Source organism: Microcaecilia unicolor, chromosome 4, assembly GCF_901765095.1.
Source record: "Microcaecilia unicolor chromosome 4, aMicUni1.1, whole genome shotgun sequence".
NCBI classification, from domain to species: domain Eukaryota; kingdom Metazoa; phylum Chordata; class Amphibia; order Gymnophiona; family Siphonopidae; genus Microcaecilia; species Microcaecilia unicolor.
In genome coordinates, this window is record NC_044034.1 from 252,868,584 (window position 1) to 252,887,005 (window position 18,422).

General features: G+C 42.0%; 1 protein-coding gene across 4 annotated transcripts in view; it reads right to left on the reverse strand.

The window, feature by feature from the left end:
• Positions 1 to 3,646: 3,646 nt before the first annotated feature.
• CHST10 (carbohydrate sulfotransferase 10) overlaps positions 3,647 to 18,422 on the reverse strand; it is a 115,263-nt gene continuing 100,487 nt past the window's right edge. For all 4 annotated transcript variants that reach the window (XM_030201423.1, XM_030201420.1, XM_030201421.1 and 1 more), the window contains 2 exons: positions 8,332 to 8,437; positions 3,647 to 7,013 (listed from right to left, as the gene is read on the reverse strand). In XM_030201423.1, coding sequence (XP_030057283.1) covers positions 6,476 to 7,013; positions 8,332 to 8,437 — 644 coding nt within the window. In that variant the 3' untranslated portion in view covers positions 3,647 to 6,475. The remainder of the gene's footprint in view (positions 7,014 to 8,331; positions 8,438 to 18,422) is intronic.

The following is an 18,422-nucleotide window of genomic DNA, read 5'->3' on the forward strand; positions in this document are numbered from 1 at the left end:
GGTGTCAGTGCTGTGCTGCCCTGATACCTCTGTACCTCCCTGTCCTCTGCAGGATGCCCCCCCCCCTCCCAGGAAAATAAGGGGGGGACAAGGTAAAGGCTTCTTTTTTTTCTATATTTACACTATATTACTCTCATATAGAGCTTTTCTCCACCAGAGGGTGAACCTTTCCTCCAGGGGGGAATCTGGGACTTGTGGTCCCTTACCCTAGGAGGAAAACTCTCCTCCTGTCTTCTCCTCCACCTGCTCATTGTAGTGCTCTTGCTATGCTGCTCACAATTGTCTCGATCATACGTCTGGTCCCTCCTTTTCATCAGGCATTTCTCCTCTCTGTACCTCCCAACTCCTACCCCATTCCCCATTACATATATACAAGCCGTAAAGCCTGTTAAAACGGGCAACATTTTTATTTTGAAAAATGTAATGAAATAGCCAAAGCAAGAAATGGATCTGTCGAGCAGGGACTGTCTCTTCATGTTCAAGTGTACAGCGCTGCGTACGTCTAGTAGCACTATAGAAATAAGTAGTAGTAGTAGACATCTACAGTACACTTTTATATACTACGACCCTCTGCTCTCCCCTGCCCCCCCTCCAGCCACCCATGACCAGCGACTCTCCTCTCTCCCCTGCCCCCCCCAGCCACCCAGGTTGTCCAGCGAATTCTTCGGGGCAGGCAGGAAAGATCCCCAGTCTTGCCTGCCTACCCGCTGCTGGCGCTGACTCTCCCCCGCTGCTGGATCGCTCTTCAAAATGAAGTCTCGGTGGCCATTTTGAAGAGCAATCCAGCAGCAGGGGAGAATCAGTGCCGGCAGCAGGCAAGACAGGGGATCTTTCCTGCCTGCCCCGAAGAATTCACTGGACAACCTGGGTGGCTGGGGGGGGGGCAGGGGAGAGAGGAGAGACGCTGGACATGGGTGGCTGGAGGGGGGCAGGAGAGAGAGGAGGGTCGCTGGACATGGGTGGCTGGGGGGGGACAAGGGAGAGAGGAGAGTCGCTGGACATGGGTGGCTGGAGGGGGGCAGGGGAAAGAGGAGGGTCGCTGTACAGCACTGAGTACATTTAGTATAGCGCTTTAGAAATGATAAGTAGTTGCGGTTATGATCAGCTTACGTTGGGAGAGACCTGTGACGTGCTGCGCATGTGCGGAACAGCTGCTCTCTACTGCGCATTTGTGGGTGAGTCGGTTACCTCTCATTTATATAGTTAGATGTATACAGGTGCTATGGAACATTTGTCACAGTTACCTGTATCAACCAAGTTTAGGTAAACTTTTGCTTCGAATTGCAACTTCCAGCCTGACTTATTGAATGAAAGGAGAGTGTTGAGTGAGTGGATTATTGTACCTTCAGCCTCCCAGCTTTTGCTGGTCCCAGCCCTGACCTCACAAATCAGTCCTAAAATTACAAAAAGTAATCTGCCTGATGGTCACCAGTCAAAATAGGGTTACATACATCATAGATTAAGTAATTAATAATGAAAAATGTGTAAGAAGTATTCAGGTTAAAAATGAATGCCACTTCAAGATATATAAATAATGGCTATGATCATTATGCATGAGAAACTCAACCCTGCCTTGTGACCTAAACTTCTAAATATATGCTATCATTCCTAACTAGGTATAAGATGAAGGAACCGACTGATTTGAGTATTAGCAGGTGCCACTTGGCAAAGAAATTCATCTAGGATTTGTGAATAAGTAATTGTAATTGTTCATCATGAACTTGTTTATCCAATGCAAAAGAGTAAAAAGAATATGAGAAGTAATTTTCTTACTGTGTATTCTGCTGGAATGTTTATTTTCCTGGTTTGAGTGAGATCTTTATTTTTGAGGCATTTTTGAGCTGGCTTTCATTCTAGCAGCAGGATGAACTACCAACCACACAGAAAGTCTTCAACCAATACAAAGCTAAAGATGTTACTTAGTTCTTTATTTGTATTTTTGGACCCAATCATTTCACCCTGTTCCTACTTCTACCTGGCCAAAAGCATCATAAGGCTATTTCCAAACAGTTGCCATTTCCTTTCACACTTTATCCCTCACCTCCATGTAGCCCAGTAGCAGTCCTCAGCTCCCTATGAAAGACACTATATATGTTTCCCAAGCCTAGGCACTAAAATGCCACAGTACGACGGTTAAGCATGCCTTTGTAGCATCTCCAAAGCAGGCCTACATGAGAGGCAGAAACTGGGCAGGGGAACTGAATAATTCTTGCAGTTGTGGAGGGAGTTATTCACAAGTTGGAAAAGGTGAGGGAATAGATCCCTCAAATTAATGATTAAAAATTTTGAGATCGTAGTTTTATAAAAATTCATTTCCCTCAGCAATGCCTCCTCTCTGCTAACGTGCTTGACAAGGACTGCTCAGTCTTATACAGTAAGAGGACTGTTTACCAAGTTGCATTAGTTATTTAACACATTAAATTACTGCATGCTAACAGAGCAGGCCCATGGTAAGTTATGCAGAACCCTAACAGTACAGTAATCCTCAACAGCTAATTGCAAAAGGGGGCAAGCAATGGGTGGGGACTGTGCCTTAAAGCTGATGTGTAAGTCATTATCATGTATTAATTGTTATCTTCAACAACCGTTGTATTTAATTATCAATCTTTATTAAATGTTTAATTCACATGGTAATCATGTCATCCATATTTTAAAACTTTTTCACACAAACCATCATCCACACCTCACAGTTATTCCCATTCGCACTAAACAGAATAACTACACCTATACTGACAATTCTAAAAATAAAATACAATTCTCATTTTCATGTTCCTCAAAAGTCATCACCAGAAACTACAATTCAGTAGTCACTCTTCTTAAAGCCACAGTCCGTTTTCCCAAAAGGGTTAGTAATTCAATTTTCAAGTTATTATCCACAAGTCTTCTTATAAGTCAGAAATCATATCTGCTCGTGTAATCCTCAGTGCATGATAACTTTAGCATAATGTTCATGCTCTATAGCTGTTATAGACTTCTTCCAAAGGAGTTTTCAAAATTCACTCCTCTTGAGACACCAGGCTATAACTCACGGTTGTTGAAGATAATGTATGATATACAAATTGCAACCAATTATTGAATATATACCTAGAATATAACTTTGTATGTATTAATTGTTAGCTTGGCAGATAACACAAACTAGTTAAATGCCACCTTGAGAGATGCAGCTAACTGAACCAGAAAATTTTCTTGGTGCTTATGTGGTAAAAGCAGTTGGCTTAGCAGGGTTTAAAAAGGGTTTGTATAATTTCCTTAAAGAAAAGTCCATAAGCCATTATGAATATGGACTTGGGAAAATCCACTGATTATTTCTAGGATAAGCAGTGTAAGATCTTGTCAGGTACTTGTGACCTGGATTGGCCACTGTGGGAAACAGGATACTGGGCTTGATGGACCTTTGGTCTGTCCCACTATAGCAATGCTTATGTTAACTGCATGGCAAAACACTGGGAATGCCTCCAATGGTAAAAACACAGAAGTTTTGTAGTTACCTCATGCTAATTTTGGTAACAAATTCTTAGTTAAACTTGGTAAACAGGCCCCTTATTAAGGGGCCTCTTTTACAAAGCCATGCTACCGACTCTTAGTGCGGCAAATGAAAGGAAGCCCATTCAATTCCTATGGGCTTCCTCTCATTTTCGCGCGAGAATTGCTAGCACGGCCTTGTAAAAGAAGCCCTAAATTAACTAAGCATGTGATAACTATAAGCACAAGGCCACAGTAACTGCTACCACACGCTAAACAGCCAATGTGCTAAAATTCCCATGCTGACCACATAACATGTTAGAAGGTGGGAACTGAGCAGATTATGGGCAGAGAATAAGCATAGACTGCAGTAACCATGCAGCACAGGTGCACTTACTGTTTCCTCAAGAGAAGGTAGTAATGCACCTGTGTTAACCGCTAATATACAACATGCAGTATAGAATATTTCCATGCTGTAACTATAGGGGATGTACCAGATATGCCCCTGACAGGTAGAACACTGGCTTTGCTCTTATAGTGTGTTAATTTTTGCAGTCAAAATGTGGTAAGTGCAAGAAATTAAACTTTAGTAAAAAGACCCCTAAATGAGGCCCAAGTGCAAGATGCAGTTTGGTCATGCTTCATAGTGTTCTGCTCTATTCACGGGACCACACTGCTCATGAAGCTGCCTCTCGTACAATCTTGCCCTGGGATGTTTAAGTTCAAGAATCCCTTCAACCAGTCTGTACACTTTAAAATATACATATTTGCATTATTATATTTCAGCCTAACAAAAGAGGTCAAATCTATGCTGTGAGACACTGTCATAATACTGAAAACAACACTTTGCTAACACTTCATAGAAAGAGCTGCCAAACCTATTAAACAATTGTTAAAAGGTAACAGGTTTACTATGACATTGTGGTCACTGTGGTTGATATGTACAGTAGCACATGGGCTTTGCTATTTAACTAGTCACTTAACATGGACATTTTCCATTTACCGTTTCTTCCATGTTACCAGTCTGTCAAGATAGTTCTGTGATAGGGTCTTTAGGACTTTCTTTCAGATGGTGAAACATGCCAGATTTGACGCTGGCATGCACTTGTTCTACAAGGAGGTATTAAGATATACAATGGGTTTCCATCGCACTGACCCTCAAGCTTTCAGTTTTCTTCTTCTTGGTTTGATTCAATTAAAACACCTGCACCACTGAAAAACAAGCTGCTATTTAAATACCCAATATGAAAGGCAGGTGCGGATTGCAGCTTTAATGCTTGGTCTTGCAAATATAATTAAAAAAAAAAAAAGAGGTTGTTTTCAGAGTTAGGATCTGATCTCTTTATATGGCATGAAGTGGATTACAAGAAGTCACACCATTTTGTATATTTACCAGCATGCTGAGTTTACATAAGATATCCTTTATGCATGAGGTTTCCTTAGCATGGTAAAACTACTTAGCCTTGGTGGTTGATCTTTACAAAGATGAAATAAGCAATACCATAGCAACACAATGGAAACGGCTTACAGATACAGTGCCAAATAAGAAACTCATGTTTAACCTGTTGATAACACAAATGTCACACGCCATCTGGGTGGTACAATACAAATTAAATCTTTGCTCATCAAAATACTAGGACAGCCAAATATTTGTCACAGAATTCTAGATGATCATGGATGTTTGGAATTTATGTTTTCTGCTTTTTCTGATGGCTCTGCAGATTTTAAATCATACCTGAGCTTTCAAGACCTCAAACTACCTCAATTTAATTCTTGGGCTGGGCCTCTAACAAGATAGCATAAGTTACATAGACACCCATCTTCTTTTGTGATTTTGTAACAAATGATGCTTTTTGACACAGCCAAATCATCCAAGCTCCTCAAGAAATATTTGAAAATAAGGTGATGTCATCAGAAAACAATGCTGTGATTTGTTTTATTTTTTTTTTATTAGTTTTCCATGATTTGACATTTCTAGTTGTGAACTATCAAGTTCTTCTCTTGATAATCACTAATTGATGGGCTGAGTTCAGTTCTCAATAGGGACCACTGCCATAGGACCATAAAATCGACATGAAAGGCCATCCCAAGACTTGTATAACCATGATTAGCTCAGTGCAGCCATAAGAAATTCAAAAGAAATTAAGTCTGCAGCTTTGTCTCTTCATGTTTTATTGGTCTTCAGGTCTGGTACTGGTTGCTACATCTTTTAGACCAATTCTGACTTTTAAGAGGTTCTGTAAGCAAATATGATACTAGGGTTTTCATCCTCAGACACAAATTATAAAATGCCAGTGTACATGAAATTCACAGATATCCTGAAATTAACCTGGACAGAAAAACTTCACCTTCCGGTTTTGTCCTAAAATATGTGTTCTATTGCTACATTTTATTGTATTCCCTCCCCTCCTTGCCAGGCAAATGAGGAAAGTTTTTTTTGGCTTGATTTCCTTCTCTCTACCCCCAATTTCCAGTCCAGTTGGAAATTACTCCAACCCCACTCAGTAATATTTATGACAGTCTGAGGCAGAGGCAGGACGGCCCTTTACCTACAACTGCCAAGTAACTTTTTGGCTCATTAGGACCCCTCAGCTTGCTTCTAGGACCCAATCACTATAGCGACAATACTGGGTGGGGGGAGGGGGTCTACAGCGCAGGGCTTTTTGAAACCAGGTAGCTGTGGCCCACAAATCCCTCATAAGTATTGCATTATGCAAGACTTCAGATTCTCTCCTCTCTGGTCCTCACAATGCTGCCCTATAATTCTCAGTCTTTGCCAAGAAAAAGAGAATCTAAGACAAATACCATATGGGCTTCATTTTATCCATGAAAATGGACAAACATCATTGATGTAGAAACTAAGTTCAGTAGCTTACTTCGTATCAAAATATCCAATAATGGAACAAAGGAAAATAGCTGGAAAACAAAAAGGCAAATGTAATTATTTTACAATGCCACGATTTGTATGTTTTCACTTGGTGACCACTGAATACTCTTTTACCAGGTGGTCGCATTAGTTAAACAAGAACTCTGGTTCCTGATACCCAAACAGTTTAAAATCTCCTTCAAATCGTGCATAGAGACGTCTTATGTCTCGCTTGGCTATACCGGAGAAATAGAGTTCCACCTTGGTTTTGTTATATGATGTAATTCCAGGAGGAATGAAAGGGTAGGAAACCAAATGGTCTATGCCTGCTTCCTTTAGGATATATGGTACATCATCCTCCAGTGTTTCATGGTGTCCAATTACATTGTAATTAATTTCACATGGTGCACATAGTTCCACATATGTAACCCAGTGAATTATATGATCTCCAAACTGAAGGTCTAGCCATCTGTGATTGGGATCACCCAAGTAACGCACAAAGTCTTCAAACTGCAGTCCTTTTGTCTCTGTACGATTTTTTCTGTATTTTTTAATAATGACGGGTGCAATCTCATGTTTGTACCAAGGCTCAAACCGAGGATTATGGATAAACTTGTCCTTAAATGCAGAAATCAATCTCTCAAATGGATCTCGAACTATAAAGAATTTGAAATAGCCATTCAATCTAAAGAAAAGAAGGAAAACAGGTGACATGATTTTGATGTAAAAATCTTTTGTTTCTAACTGTTTTATCTGCTTTACATGTAGATTGCTATCTACATGTAGCAACCAAATCACTCTTGACCACAAAGTACCTCCATTTGTAGGTTAAAATTCACTTTTGGAATCAGACATGCAAATATTGTAAGAACCTGCCTCTGCCGTAACTCCATCTCCGCATCGCCCACAAATTAGCCGGTTTCGGCATGAGCAGTCAAAGGGGATACTCGGGGGCACTGTTTGGTAAAGAGCCACTGAATATCCCTGGTTAGCCCTGGAAAGACGATTTAAGCGGCCAACAGCTTCTCCTGGCCACTTAAATCACTTTGAATATCGACCCCTCAGTCTCTCTGCATGGCCCTGTCCTCCCTGAGTGCGCCTTTTACGCTGTGATGACCTAATCATCCAACTGACTCCCTCACAGGCTTCCTGCTTCTAATGTAACTAAAAAAGCGTCCCTTTATGGTAAGCTTCTTTTCAACATTGTCTTTTTTATCAATGCTTTGTATTTAAGTTGCCGGTGCTTATACAGTTTCTTGTTCTCTTCATTTGGACCATTGTTCTATTTTATGAAATAAGACATTCTTTTTTGGCTAGAATACTCTTTCACCTCATCTTTTAACCATGCCAGCTGTTTAGCTGTCCTTCAACTCTAATTTTTATAATCGTATATACCATATTGCCATACTTCACAAAGTACACACATCCATTTCCTTTCACCCTGACTAAACATAGTAAACATAGTAGATGACGGCAGAAAAAGACCTGCACGGTCCATCCAGTCTGCCCAAGAAGATAAATTCACACGTGCTACTTTTTTATTTGTACTGTCCTCTTCAGGGCACAGATCGTATAAGTCTGGCCAGCCCTATCCCCGCCTCACAACCACCAACCCCGCCTCCCACCACCAGCTCTGGCACAGACTGTATAAGTCTGCCCAGCACTATCCTCGCCTCCCAACTACCAGTCCCGCCTCCCACCACCAGCTCTGGCACAGACCGTTTAAGTCTGCCCAGCACTATCCCTGCCTCCCACCACCGGCTCTGGCACAGACTGTATAAGTCTGCCCAGCACTATCCCCGCCGCCCAACCACCAGCCCCGGCACAGACCGTATAAGTCTGCCCAGCACTAGTCCCGCCTCCCAACCACCAGCCCCGGCACAGACCGTATAAGTCTGCCCAGCACTAGCCCCGCCTCCCAACCACCAGCTCTGCCACCCATTCTAGGCTAAGCTCCTGAGGATCCCTGAGGACTACATGAGAATCGATCATTTGGTTCTTACCGTTTTTGAATTTCAGATTCACTGAAAGAGGATAAACGGGGCAGGCTATTTCTCTCAGGGTCATGTACCACATTTTCAGGTATTTGGTCAATGGAAGAAAATGCTCCTGGAAAAAAAAAAAAGCAACAGACATAAGTACTGCCAAGACAACCAAACACTAATGTTTCAAACCTTTTTACTATTTTTACCTCAAACAGGACCTAGAGGTATATCTTGCTCCTATTCTACCCTAGGCCCCCTATCCAAACAAATTCACTAGCCACCTTTTTAAAAAAATATTTTAATTTATAGTAAATTTAACAAAATAACACAATGAATACACTTGCTCAGGAACCAGGAAAGGAATGAACACAGAAACTTAATAAAAAGTTACATCATTTACAGAAAAAAAAAAGAAGGAGGGACCCCCCCCCCCCCCACAACAATATATCAATGAGCTCTCCCTTCCCATTAATCCCCAATACCTAGGACCCCAGAAACCTTGGAAGGAATAATCAAGAAAAAAAACTAAATAATTCAATCCCTAAGGAAAAGAAAAAGGCCACAATCCAGACCTAGTAAGTATAACTCGTATTAATAACCATCGCAACCTAACTAGCTAGGGTTTATAAATTGAGGAAATTTAGTGTCAAGAAATGACTGCAATTGCTTAGGGTCATTAAAAATATATCTTACATTATCAAATTTCACCATACATTTTACAGGAAATCTCAGAAAGAAAATACAATTATTCTGAATCACTCATTCACAAACTCAGGAATTGCTTCCGCCTGTCCTGGGTCTCCTTGCAAATATCTGGAAAACACCATACATTTTGACCCAAAACAATTCAAGTCTATGTTGAAAAAATAGTTAGAACATGATTTCTATCAGATTCAAAAACAAATGACACAAGCAGAGTTGCTTGGTCCTCTACTACTTCTACGATGCCGCAGATGTCCCTTCACCCACAGCTTGCTTTTTCTTGTAGGGTAGATAGAAAACCCTACTCAGTGGTGGTAATGCCTCAAGCGGCAGCTTCAAAATTAATTTCTCCTATGGGGTATCCGAGGAAAGTTCAAAAAACGTAAATTTAACTTCCACATGCTATTTTCCCTAATTTCATGCTTCCGATGTAATCCTGATAAGTTTGGAATTATCTTACTTTGAACTTCTTGTACTCCAACAATCTTCTTGCCTAGGTCTTCCCTAGAGGTTAAATCACCCACTGAAGTCCCTTCATATTATATAAACTTAGAAGTTATATGGTCCAAGTCCTTCTCTATTTGAAAATGTCTTTTACTTACAGATAAATCCTTGTAATAGCCTTCCAGATAGTTTCAAGGGTGACCGGCACTGTTGGAATAGCACTCCTGCTCTACAGGGCTGCTGGCCCCTCTGGAAATCCTGTAGGAGCCTCTACTGACTCCATACGTAGCACTAACAGAGTTTCCTTGGGTCCCTTTGCACGAAGTGCTTGGAGCTGCAACACTGCTCCTCGCAATGTTTCCTCCCTCGGGGAACTCCGGCCCATCGACTCAACTGCTGTCTCAGGTCCACTAGCCTTCTTGGGTCTACCCTCATCCCCATATTTATTCTGACAATAGAACTGAACATGTGATCTCGACTAGCTCAAATGCATCACCATAGAAAAATCCTATGATTTTTACATATCTTTTTTTATTTTTCTGTTCAAATGTATTAATTACATATCCTCTCTTTACAGACAGGATATACAATCAATTCGTGTATGCATACCATACGATACTGCATTATACAATTTTTATGTAACACAATAACATATAGTTCATCTAAAAGCATCCCACAGTATAATTCTTAAGTCATAGTTACTAATATAATACCCCATGTACAGATCAAGATATAATCAGAATTAAATTATTCAATCTACAATGTTCCAGAGCACCATATTTCCCATTTGCAACAAGATCTGTATAGGCAAGGTTTAACTAAACACCTAGGTAAACAACCATCCCTTAACATTCTGATAAAAAGTCGAAGTGTACAATTCAGGGGGCATTGAATGCCAAAGGAATGGGGCAGGACACTGGAAAGCAGGATCCCAAGATACTTACCCTAGGCTTTGAAATCATATAAGAAGAATGGATCATCTGCTATCCCAATAACTTTTTTTTTTTAAGTCAATCATCAATTTAGCTTCCACCAGCCATTCTAGGAGGACATGCCAGGCATCCACCACTCTTTCTATGAAAAATATTTCCTGACGTTGATCCTTGGAATTTCATAAGAACTTAAGTATTGCCATACTGGGACAGACCAAAAGTCCATCAAGCCCAGCATCCTGTTTCCAACAGTGGCCAAGCAGAAACAACAAAGGTGAAAGTGAGGCAAGTTCCAAATGATCAAGGCAAACAAGGAGTAAGGGAATCCAAAAGTTTATTTGCCAAAGTACACGGACCCAAAAGACCCTACATGGGCTGTGTTTCGGCACAATGATTTCCTCGGGGGTCAAGTTGGTTCATATAAATCAGCTCTGTATAGTATGTAAATGGAAAAAAAACCCATTAAAATACTTAAGTATAATACGCATATCCTTCAAACTATCCTTCCGAACATTCTTCCACTTGAGGTCATTATTGGCTATGAACCTGCGTAGGCAGTACCTGTTGTCCGAGGAAGGTGAATGCTATGAAATGGTGCGCAGGCACCAGTAGGGAGAAAGATCCCACCTCCCCACTCCAACAGTGGCCAATCCAGGTTACAAGTACCTGCCAAGATCCCAAAAAGTATAATACATTTTATGCTGCTTAACCTAGAAATACTGTCAATAACCAACAGCTGGAACTCTACTGTCCCTATTTAAACTCACAAATTACATAAGAGTAGAGCTATAATACAGAGAAATAACTGCTGCCGTAGGCGTGTGCTACTGTGGGGAAAATCTTGTATTTAACTCTAGAAGTCTCATATATTGCGGCTGATTTCACTCCACCATGCGGTGAATCTTAAACACTGCCTGCGGTACTAATCATCGACTCTCCTTCCTCCTCCCACTTGTGTTGATAGTGCACAACTTTACTTGATAATTTAATGCCTACAGGAGTAGATTTATCAAAATCTTATTAATGTCTATGGCTGCGCTCTACTTATCTGTGTCGGTCGGCATGCTAGGGGTGGCGGAAGTTGGGGAGGGTGGGTGGGAATAAAGACTGAACTGGGCTCTGCTGTGCCTTCTGGATGCTATGTGTTAATGCTGTATGCTATGGTTCAAGGTTTAGAAACTATGGGGAAACGGGTAGGGAGACTAATTAATAAAGTTTGCTTTTTTAAATTCTGTCTTTATCAATAAACCTACCTGACTTGGAACTTTTGAAAAGCAGTGCAAGTTAAAGCTAAAATATTTGTACTCTTATATTTTCAAATTTGTGTTTTGGATTGTTCGATAAATTCTAAACTGTTCTCTTCCCTGTGTACCCCCCTTTCTTAATAGATTTCTTGACCTCTATCTATCCTATATTTAAAAAACAAAAAAAACCCTTCCTTTCCTCTGACTTGGAGATCTACTGGTTTCTATATATGCTATATTTCTGTTCTCTGGCTTTATAGTCCCTCCCTGCCTACCCCTCTTCCACCTACCCCTAGTCTAGCTCTCCCTATATAGGAAAACCAAGAGGCAATTATCTTCACTAAATATCTTAACACAGTACACCTCACACTTGTCAAGGTATCAACATGTCTTTTATTCAATGCAATATATGTGATACCTTAGTTCTAAGACAAACCATCTGGTACCCTAGAGCTTGCCCCATCTGTCTCCAAATATCAGCTATGAAAGATGAAATCAACAAACTCAAGAAGGAAATGGCTGCAATCAAGAAAGAATCTAGGACTACCCAATTCTCAGTCAGTTTATTACCAGCACTGACACGGAGAATAAAGCAAAAAAAAAAAAAGGAATATATAGGTCATAGTAGGCTCAGGTAGACTAAAACCTGTGACACAGAGGCATTCACCCTCCCAACCTTTATCCCTGTATAATTTTTTATTTTATTTTTGTTACATTTGTACCCCGCGCTTATGGCAGGCTGAATGCGGCTTACATGGGGCAATGGAGGGTTAAGTGACTTGCCCAGAGTCACAAGGAGCTGCCTGTGCCTGAAGTGGAAATCAAACTCAGTTCCTCAGTTCCCCAGGACCAACGTCCACCACCCTAACCACTAGGCCACTCCTCCACTCCTTCCTTTGCTGTAATAGAGCATTATGAAGCTCAGAAATGAAGTACTGAGGAGAAGCCAGAGGCAAGCAATGTAACTCAATCCAAGAACCCTCCCCAAAACAATGATGGATTGGCTCTCAGCAGAAAACTCTTACTGCTGGGACAGGGAAGGGACAGGGAAGAAGTGGGAATTTACAGGCCAGTAAACCTCATGTAGGTGGTAGGAATAATAATGGAGTCACTGCTGAAGGAAAGGATAGTTAACTTTCTAGAAGCCAACGGGTTACAGGATCCGAGGCAACATGGCTTTATCAAAGGAAAAGACTGCCAAACGAATTTGATTGACTTCTTTGAATGGGTGACCAAAGAACTAGATAAAGGACATGAGCTAGATGTAATCTACTTGGATTTCAGCAAAGCCTTTGATATGCTCCTTCACAGAAGACATGTGAATAAGCTGAGAGGACTGAACTTAGGACCCAAAGTAGTAAAATGGTTTTGTAATTGGTTGACTGACAGGTGATAGGAGGGTGCTGGTAAATGGAATCTGCTTGATGGAAAGGAAAGTGAGCAGTGGAGTGCCACACAGATCGGTGCTGGGCCAATTCTGTTTAATATATTTGTGAGAGACACTGCTGGAGCATTAGAAAGAAAAATTTGCCTTTTTGCAGATGACATGAAGATAGCCAATAGAATGGATATCCTGGAGGGTGTAGAAACCATGAGAAGGGATCTCCAAACATTGGAAGAATGGTCAAGGGTCTGGCAGCTAAAATTTAATGCAAAGAAATGCAGAGTGATACATCTGTTTTGGATTTTTGCACCCCCAAGTGTATCATATAGGAGGGAAGAGATTGGTAAGCTTGGTTCAGGAGAGGGACCTTGGGGTGATGGTATCTGAGGATCTCAAGGTGATGAAATAATGCCACACAAGGCAGTGGCCACGGCCAGAAGGATGCTAGGCTGCATAGAGAGGTATAACCAGTAGAAGATGCCCCTGTACAAGTCGTCAGTGAAGCCCCACTTGGAGTATTGTGTTAAGTTTTGGAGGCTGTATCTTGCTAAAGATGTAAAAAGAGTGGAAGCAGTTCAAAGAAAAGCGACAAAAATGATATGCAGGTTTGAATAGTAAGACATACGAGGCCATACTTGATAACCTGAACATGTATACAATGGAAGAAAGGAGAACCAGGGGTGATATGATACAGACATTCAAATATTTGAAAGGTATTAATCCGCAAATAAACCTTTTCCAGAGACAAGAAGGTGGTAGAATGAGAGGACATGAATTGAGGTTGAAGGGAGGCCGATTCAGGAATAATGGCAGGAAGTATTTTTTCCACCGAGAGGGTGGTCAATACTTGGAATGCCCTCCTGCTGCAGGTGGTAGTGATGAAAACTTACGGAATTCAAAAATCCGTAGGATAAACACATGAGAATCCTGTTTAGAAGGAATCGATCCAAAGAAGCTTAGCAGAGACTATGTGGAAATACTGGTAATTGGGAAGCAAAACCAGTACTGGGCAGACTTCTATGGCCTGTACCCTGATTGTGGCTAGACAGATTTGGATGGGCTGGAATGGAGCTTTTCAGAGGGCCACGATGACAGAACAAGGACAGTGTCAGGCAGACTTCTACAGTCTATGCCCTAAAAATGGCATGGACAAATCAAGATCAAGTATGCATATGTTGTATCACCTCATACCTTATGTAATGAGTTTATCTTCTTGGGCAGACTGGATGGACCGTACAGGACTTTATTTGCTGTCATCTACTATGTTACTATGTTATGTATGCTACCTATTTTAAACCCCAACCTTTGAAATCACCAAAGCACAGAGTACAAAAACTGTTCACTTACCCAAAGAAATGTCCTCTTCTCTCAGAGCTCCTCCCGAAACTCCTGAAGATATCCTCCCACAGGAAGAAGAGAAGAGTGGACCAGCCTCTCATCATTGTGAAGCCTGAGAGGCACTGGGTGCTATAGTTGACAGAGGATTTCTCCTCCACATGAAAGGATGATTGGCATGTCTGAAAGTGGTACTTCTGACCATATTGCTGACAACCAGGCCAATACCGTCTGCTGCCTCAAAATTGGGAGCCCCCTGAAGACGGATGACCAGAAGCTTTCAGCTTATCCTCCGGGAACTGCTATGGCTTAGTTTCCACCAGTTCTTTCACCAAGTTACTGAGATCTTTTCTAAATGGCCACTTGCTCCAAAAGGGCAGTTCAACTAGACAAGATTGATGCTGAATCCCCTGTCCAATGTCACAGGGTTACTGACGTGCCGTGACAGCCAAAGACATACCTGTCAGCTGTAATCCTTAACATTTCATAAATAGCATCTGCAAAGGTCAACCCTGCTTCCAGCAGGGTGTTATGGTGCCCATCTTGAGTTGCAGACTCCTGATGCCACTTCAGGCATGCTCTAACCATGAAGGAGCTGCACACTATCACTTGAAGGACCAAAGAGGCCACTTCAAAGGCTTGTTTCAGTGAGCCTTCTAGCTTCCTATCCTATAGGTCATTTAGGGCAATGATCTCTTCCACCAGCAAGGTGGTCTTCTTAGTCACTGCCATAACAAGGGAGTCTATACTGGGAAGCTACTATTTCTTTCTCCTCCAGAACCAATGGGTAAAGGTGAGCCATGGCTTTTCCCACCATCAGCCCCATGTCCGGTGAGACCCATTCTGCTGTAATCGGGTCTTGAATGTCTGGATGCATCAGGAAAGCCTTAGGTCCTCTAAGCCCACTTATGATTGATGAAGATGGAACTCTTGACACTGAAGCAGAAGGCTCCTCAATGGAAAACACTGCCAATGCCTCAGAAATAAGAGGACTGAGCTCCTCTTTATGAAGCATCCTCACTACGTTCCAGTCATCTCCTTCCTCTAACGGCTCCAATCAATGATGACTTCTCTGAACAGACTGAGGCCACATCAGATAAGGAGGGAGAAGCAGAGACAGACCTCCAGAAGTGGACAGATGAGGCTAAACGAGATCTCTTAGGAGTGGGAGGGGCAGCGGGGCGAGGAACTGAAGCACCTTGTAGCAACTCTGACTGTCCCTGCTTCAGTAAATAGGCTTGGTGCAATATAAACTCTGGAGAAAACCAAGATCCCAATGCGGCTGAATGCTCTGTTGGGCCCTGAGGTTGTAAAATGGCAGCTGTGCTCCATGTGTGATCAGACAGAGGCTGGCCCTCATTGCTAGTCAGCTCCAATAAAATGTACCGTTCCCAAGTTTGCCTGCATCAAACTGCACACCGGCACTGCCAGAGAGCCCGAAGTCCCCAGCATATTTGGATGTTATCCCACATCCTGTGGGATTCCTGGCTTGCATGCACTGCCTCCACAGGAGTCACCATTCACCCCAAACTGCAGCACGTGTCCCAAGCGGCGAGTCAGGAGACTTCCCCTACACCATGTAGAACTTGTAGCTCTCTAAGCTGTTCAGAGTCATAAGTACATAAGTATTGACATACTAGGATAGCAACTCCATCAAGCCCAGTATCCTGTTACCAACAGTGGCCAATCCAGGTCACAAGTATCTGGCATGATCCCAAAAAAGTACAATACATTTTATGCTGCTTATCCTAGATATAAGCAGTGGATTTCCCCCAGATACATTTTAATAATGGCTTATGGACTTTTCTCCAAATTCTTTTTAAACCCCGCTCAGCTAACTGCTTTTACTACATTCTCTGGCAACAAATTCCAGAGTTTAATTACATGATGAGTGAAGAAATATTTTCTCCGATTTGTTTTAAGTTTACTACTTTGTAGCTTCATTGCGTGCCCCCTTGTCCTAGTATTTTTGGAAAGAGTAAACAAGTGATTTACGTCTAGCTGTTCCACTCCACTCATTATTTTATAGACCTCTATCATATCTCCCCCCTCAGCTGTCTTTTCTCCAAACTGAAGAGCCCTAGCTGCTTTAGCTTTTCCTCATAGGGAAGTTGTCCTATCCCCTTTATCATTTTTGTCGCCCTTCTCTATACCTTTTCTAATTCCACTATATCTTTTTTTTGAAATGTGGTGACCAGAATGGCTCACAATATTTCCCCCTCTTTCCCTCCCCTCCAAGCTCCCAGAGCATTTTCTTTCCTGTTCTGCCTCATATGTTCACATGCATTACTGGACACTATTTTTCTTGAATTTAAACTGTTTATTGTTAGAATAAGTGCCTGAGACTAGAGCAGAGTGTAGATTTATTGAGGGCACTGAAGCAAGCACTTTTCAGGACCCCAGTGATTGCTCTGATGTTACATTTACCCAGTCAATATGGGGGTAATTGAAATTACCCATTATTATTGTGTTGCCCAATTTGTTAGCCTCCATAATTTCTGATAACATTTCTACAGCCGTCTGTTCATCCTGGCCAGGTGGGCGATAGTATACTCCTATCATTATCCTTTTCCCCTTTACACATGTGATTTCAATCCATAGGGATTCCAAGATGTGTTTGTTTCCTGCAGAATTTGCAATCTATTTGCTTCAAGACCCTCTAACGTACAATGCTAACCCTCCACCAATTTGATCCACCCTATCACTACAATATAATTTGTACCCTGGTAGAACAGTGTCCCACTGGCTATCCTCTTTCCATCCAGATCTCAGAAATAACTATTATGTCTAATTTTTCATTTAGTGCAATATATTCTAACTCTCTCATCTTATTTCCTTAGGCTTCTGGCATTCGCATATAGACATTTCAAACTATGTTTGTTGCTCCTATCTATATCTTGATCAGTAGTTGACAGTGTTAATTTGTAATCTTTTGTCCGATTTTTATTTAAGGACATCTGATCTACTATGGTTTCTTTTGCAACCTCGCTATCGGGATACCCTATCTTCCCTGTTTTGGTGATATCTTTGAAAGATACCTTGTTCTGAACCATGCGTTTTTGAATGACTGTTGGCCTTCCCCCAGGTTCTAGTTTAAAAGCTGTTCTATCTCCTTTTTAAATGCCAATGCCAGCAGCCTGGTCCCACTCTGGTTAAGGTGGAGCCCATCATTCTGGAATAGGCTCCACCTTCCCCAGAATGTTGCCCAGTTCTTTACAAATCTAAACCCCTCCTCCCTGCACCATCTCCACATCCACGCATTGAGACTCTGGAGCTCTGCCTGTTTCTTGGGCCCTGCGCATGGAACGGGCAGCACTTCGGAAAATGCTATCCTAGAGGTTCTGGATTTGAGCTTTCTACCTAAGAGCCTAAATTTGAATTCCAGAACCTCTCTCTTACATTTTTCTATGTTACTGGTACCCACATGTACCAAGACAGACGGCTTCTCCCCAGCACTGTCTAAAATCCTATCTAGGTTACACGTGAGGTCCGCCACCTTTGCACAAGGCAGGCAAGTGACCAGGCGATCCTCACGTCCACCAGCCACCCAGCTATCTACATGCTTAATCGAATCACCAACTACGACAGCCGTCCTAACCCTTCCCTCCTGGGCAGTAGCTCCTGGAGACTCATCCTTGGTGTGAGAGGATATTGCATCTCCTGGTGTGCTGGTCCTGTATACAGGATTACTTCCAGCTACAGCAGGGTGATGCTCTCCTTTTAGAAGACCTTCCTCCTCCAAGACAGCACAGGGGCTGCCAGATTGGAGGTGGGACTGCTCTACAATGTCCCTGTAGGCCTCCTCTATGTAACTCTCTGTCTCTCTCAGCTCTTCCAAGTCTGCTACTCTAGCCTCAAGAGATTGGACTTGTTCTCTGAGAGCTAGGAGCTCTTTGTATCAAGCACACACATATGACCTCTCACCAACTGGGAGATAATCATACGTGTAACACTCAATGCACAAGACTGGATAGCACCCCTCTTGCTGCTGGACTACTGTCTGCATCTTAGTATTACAGAGTTGTATAATTAAAACTTCTTAAGGTACTAGGGATATCAGATAAATAT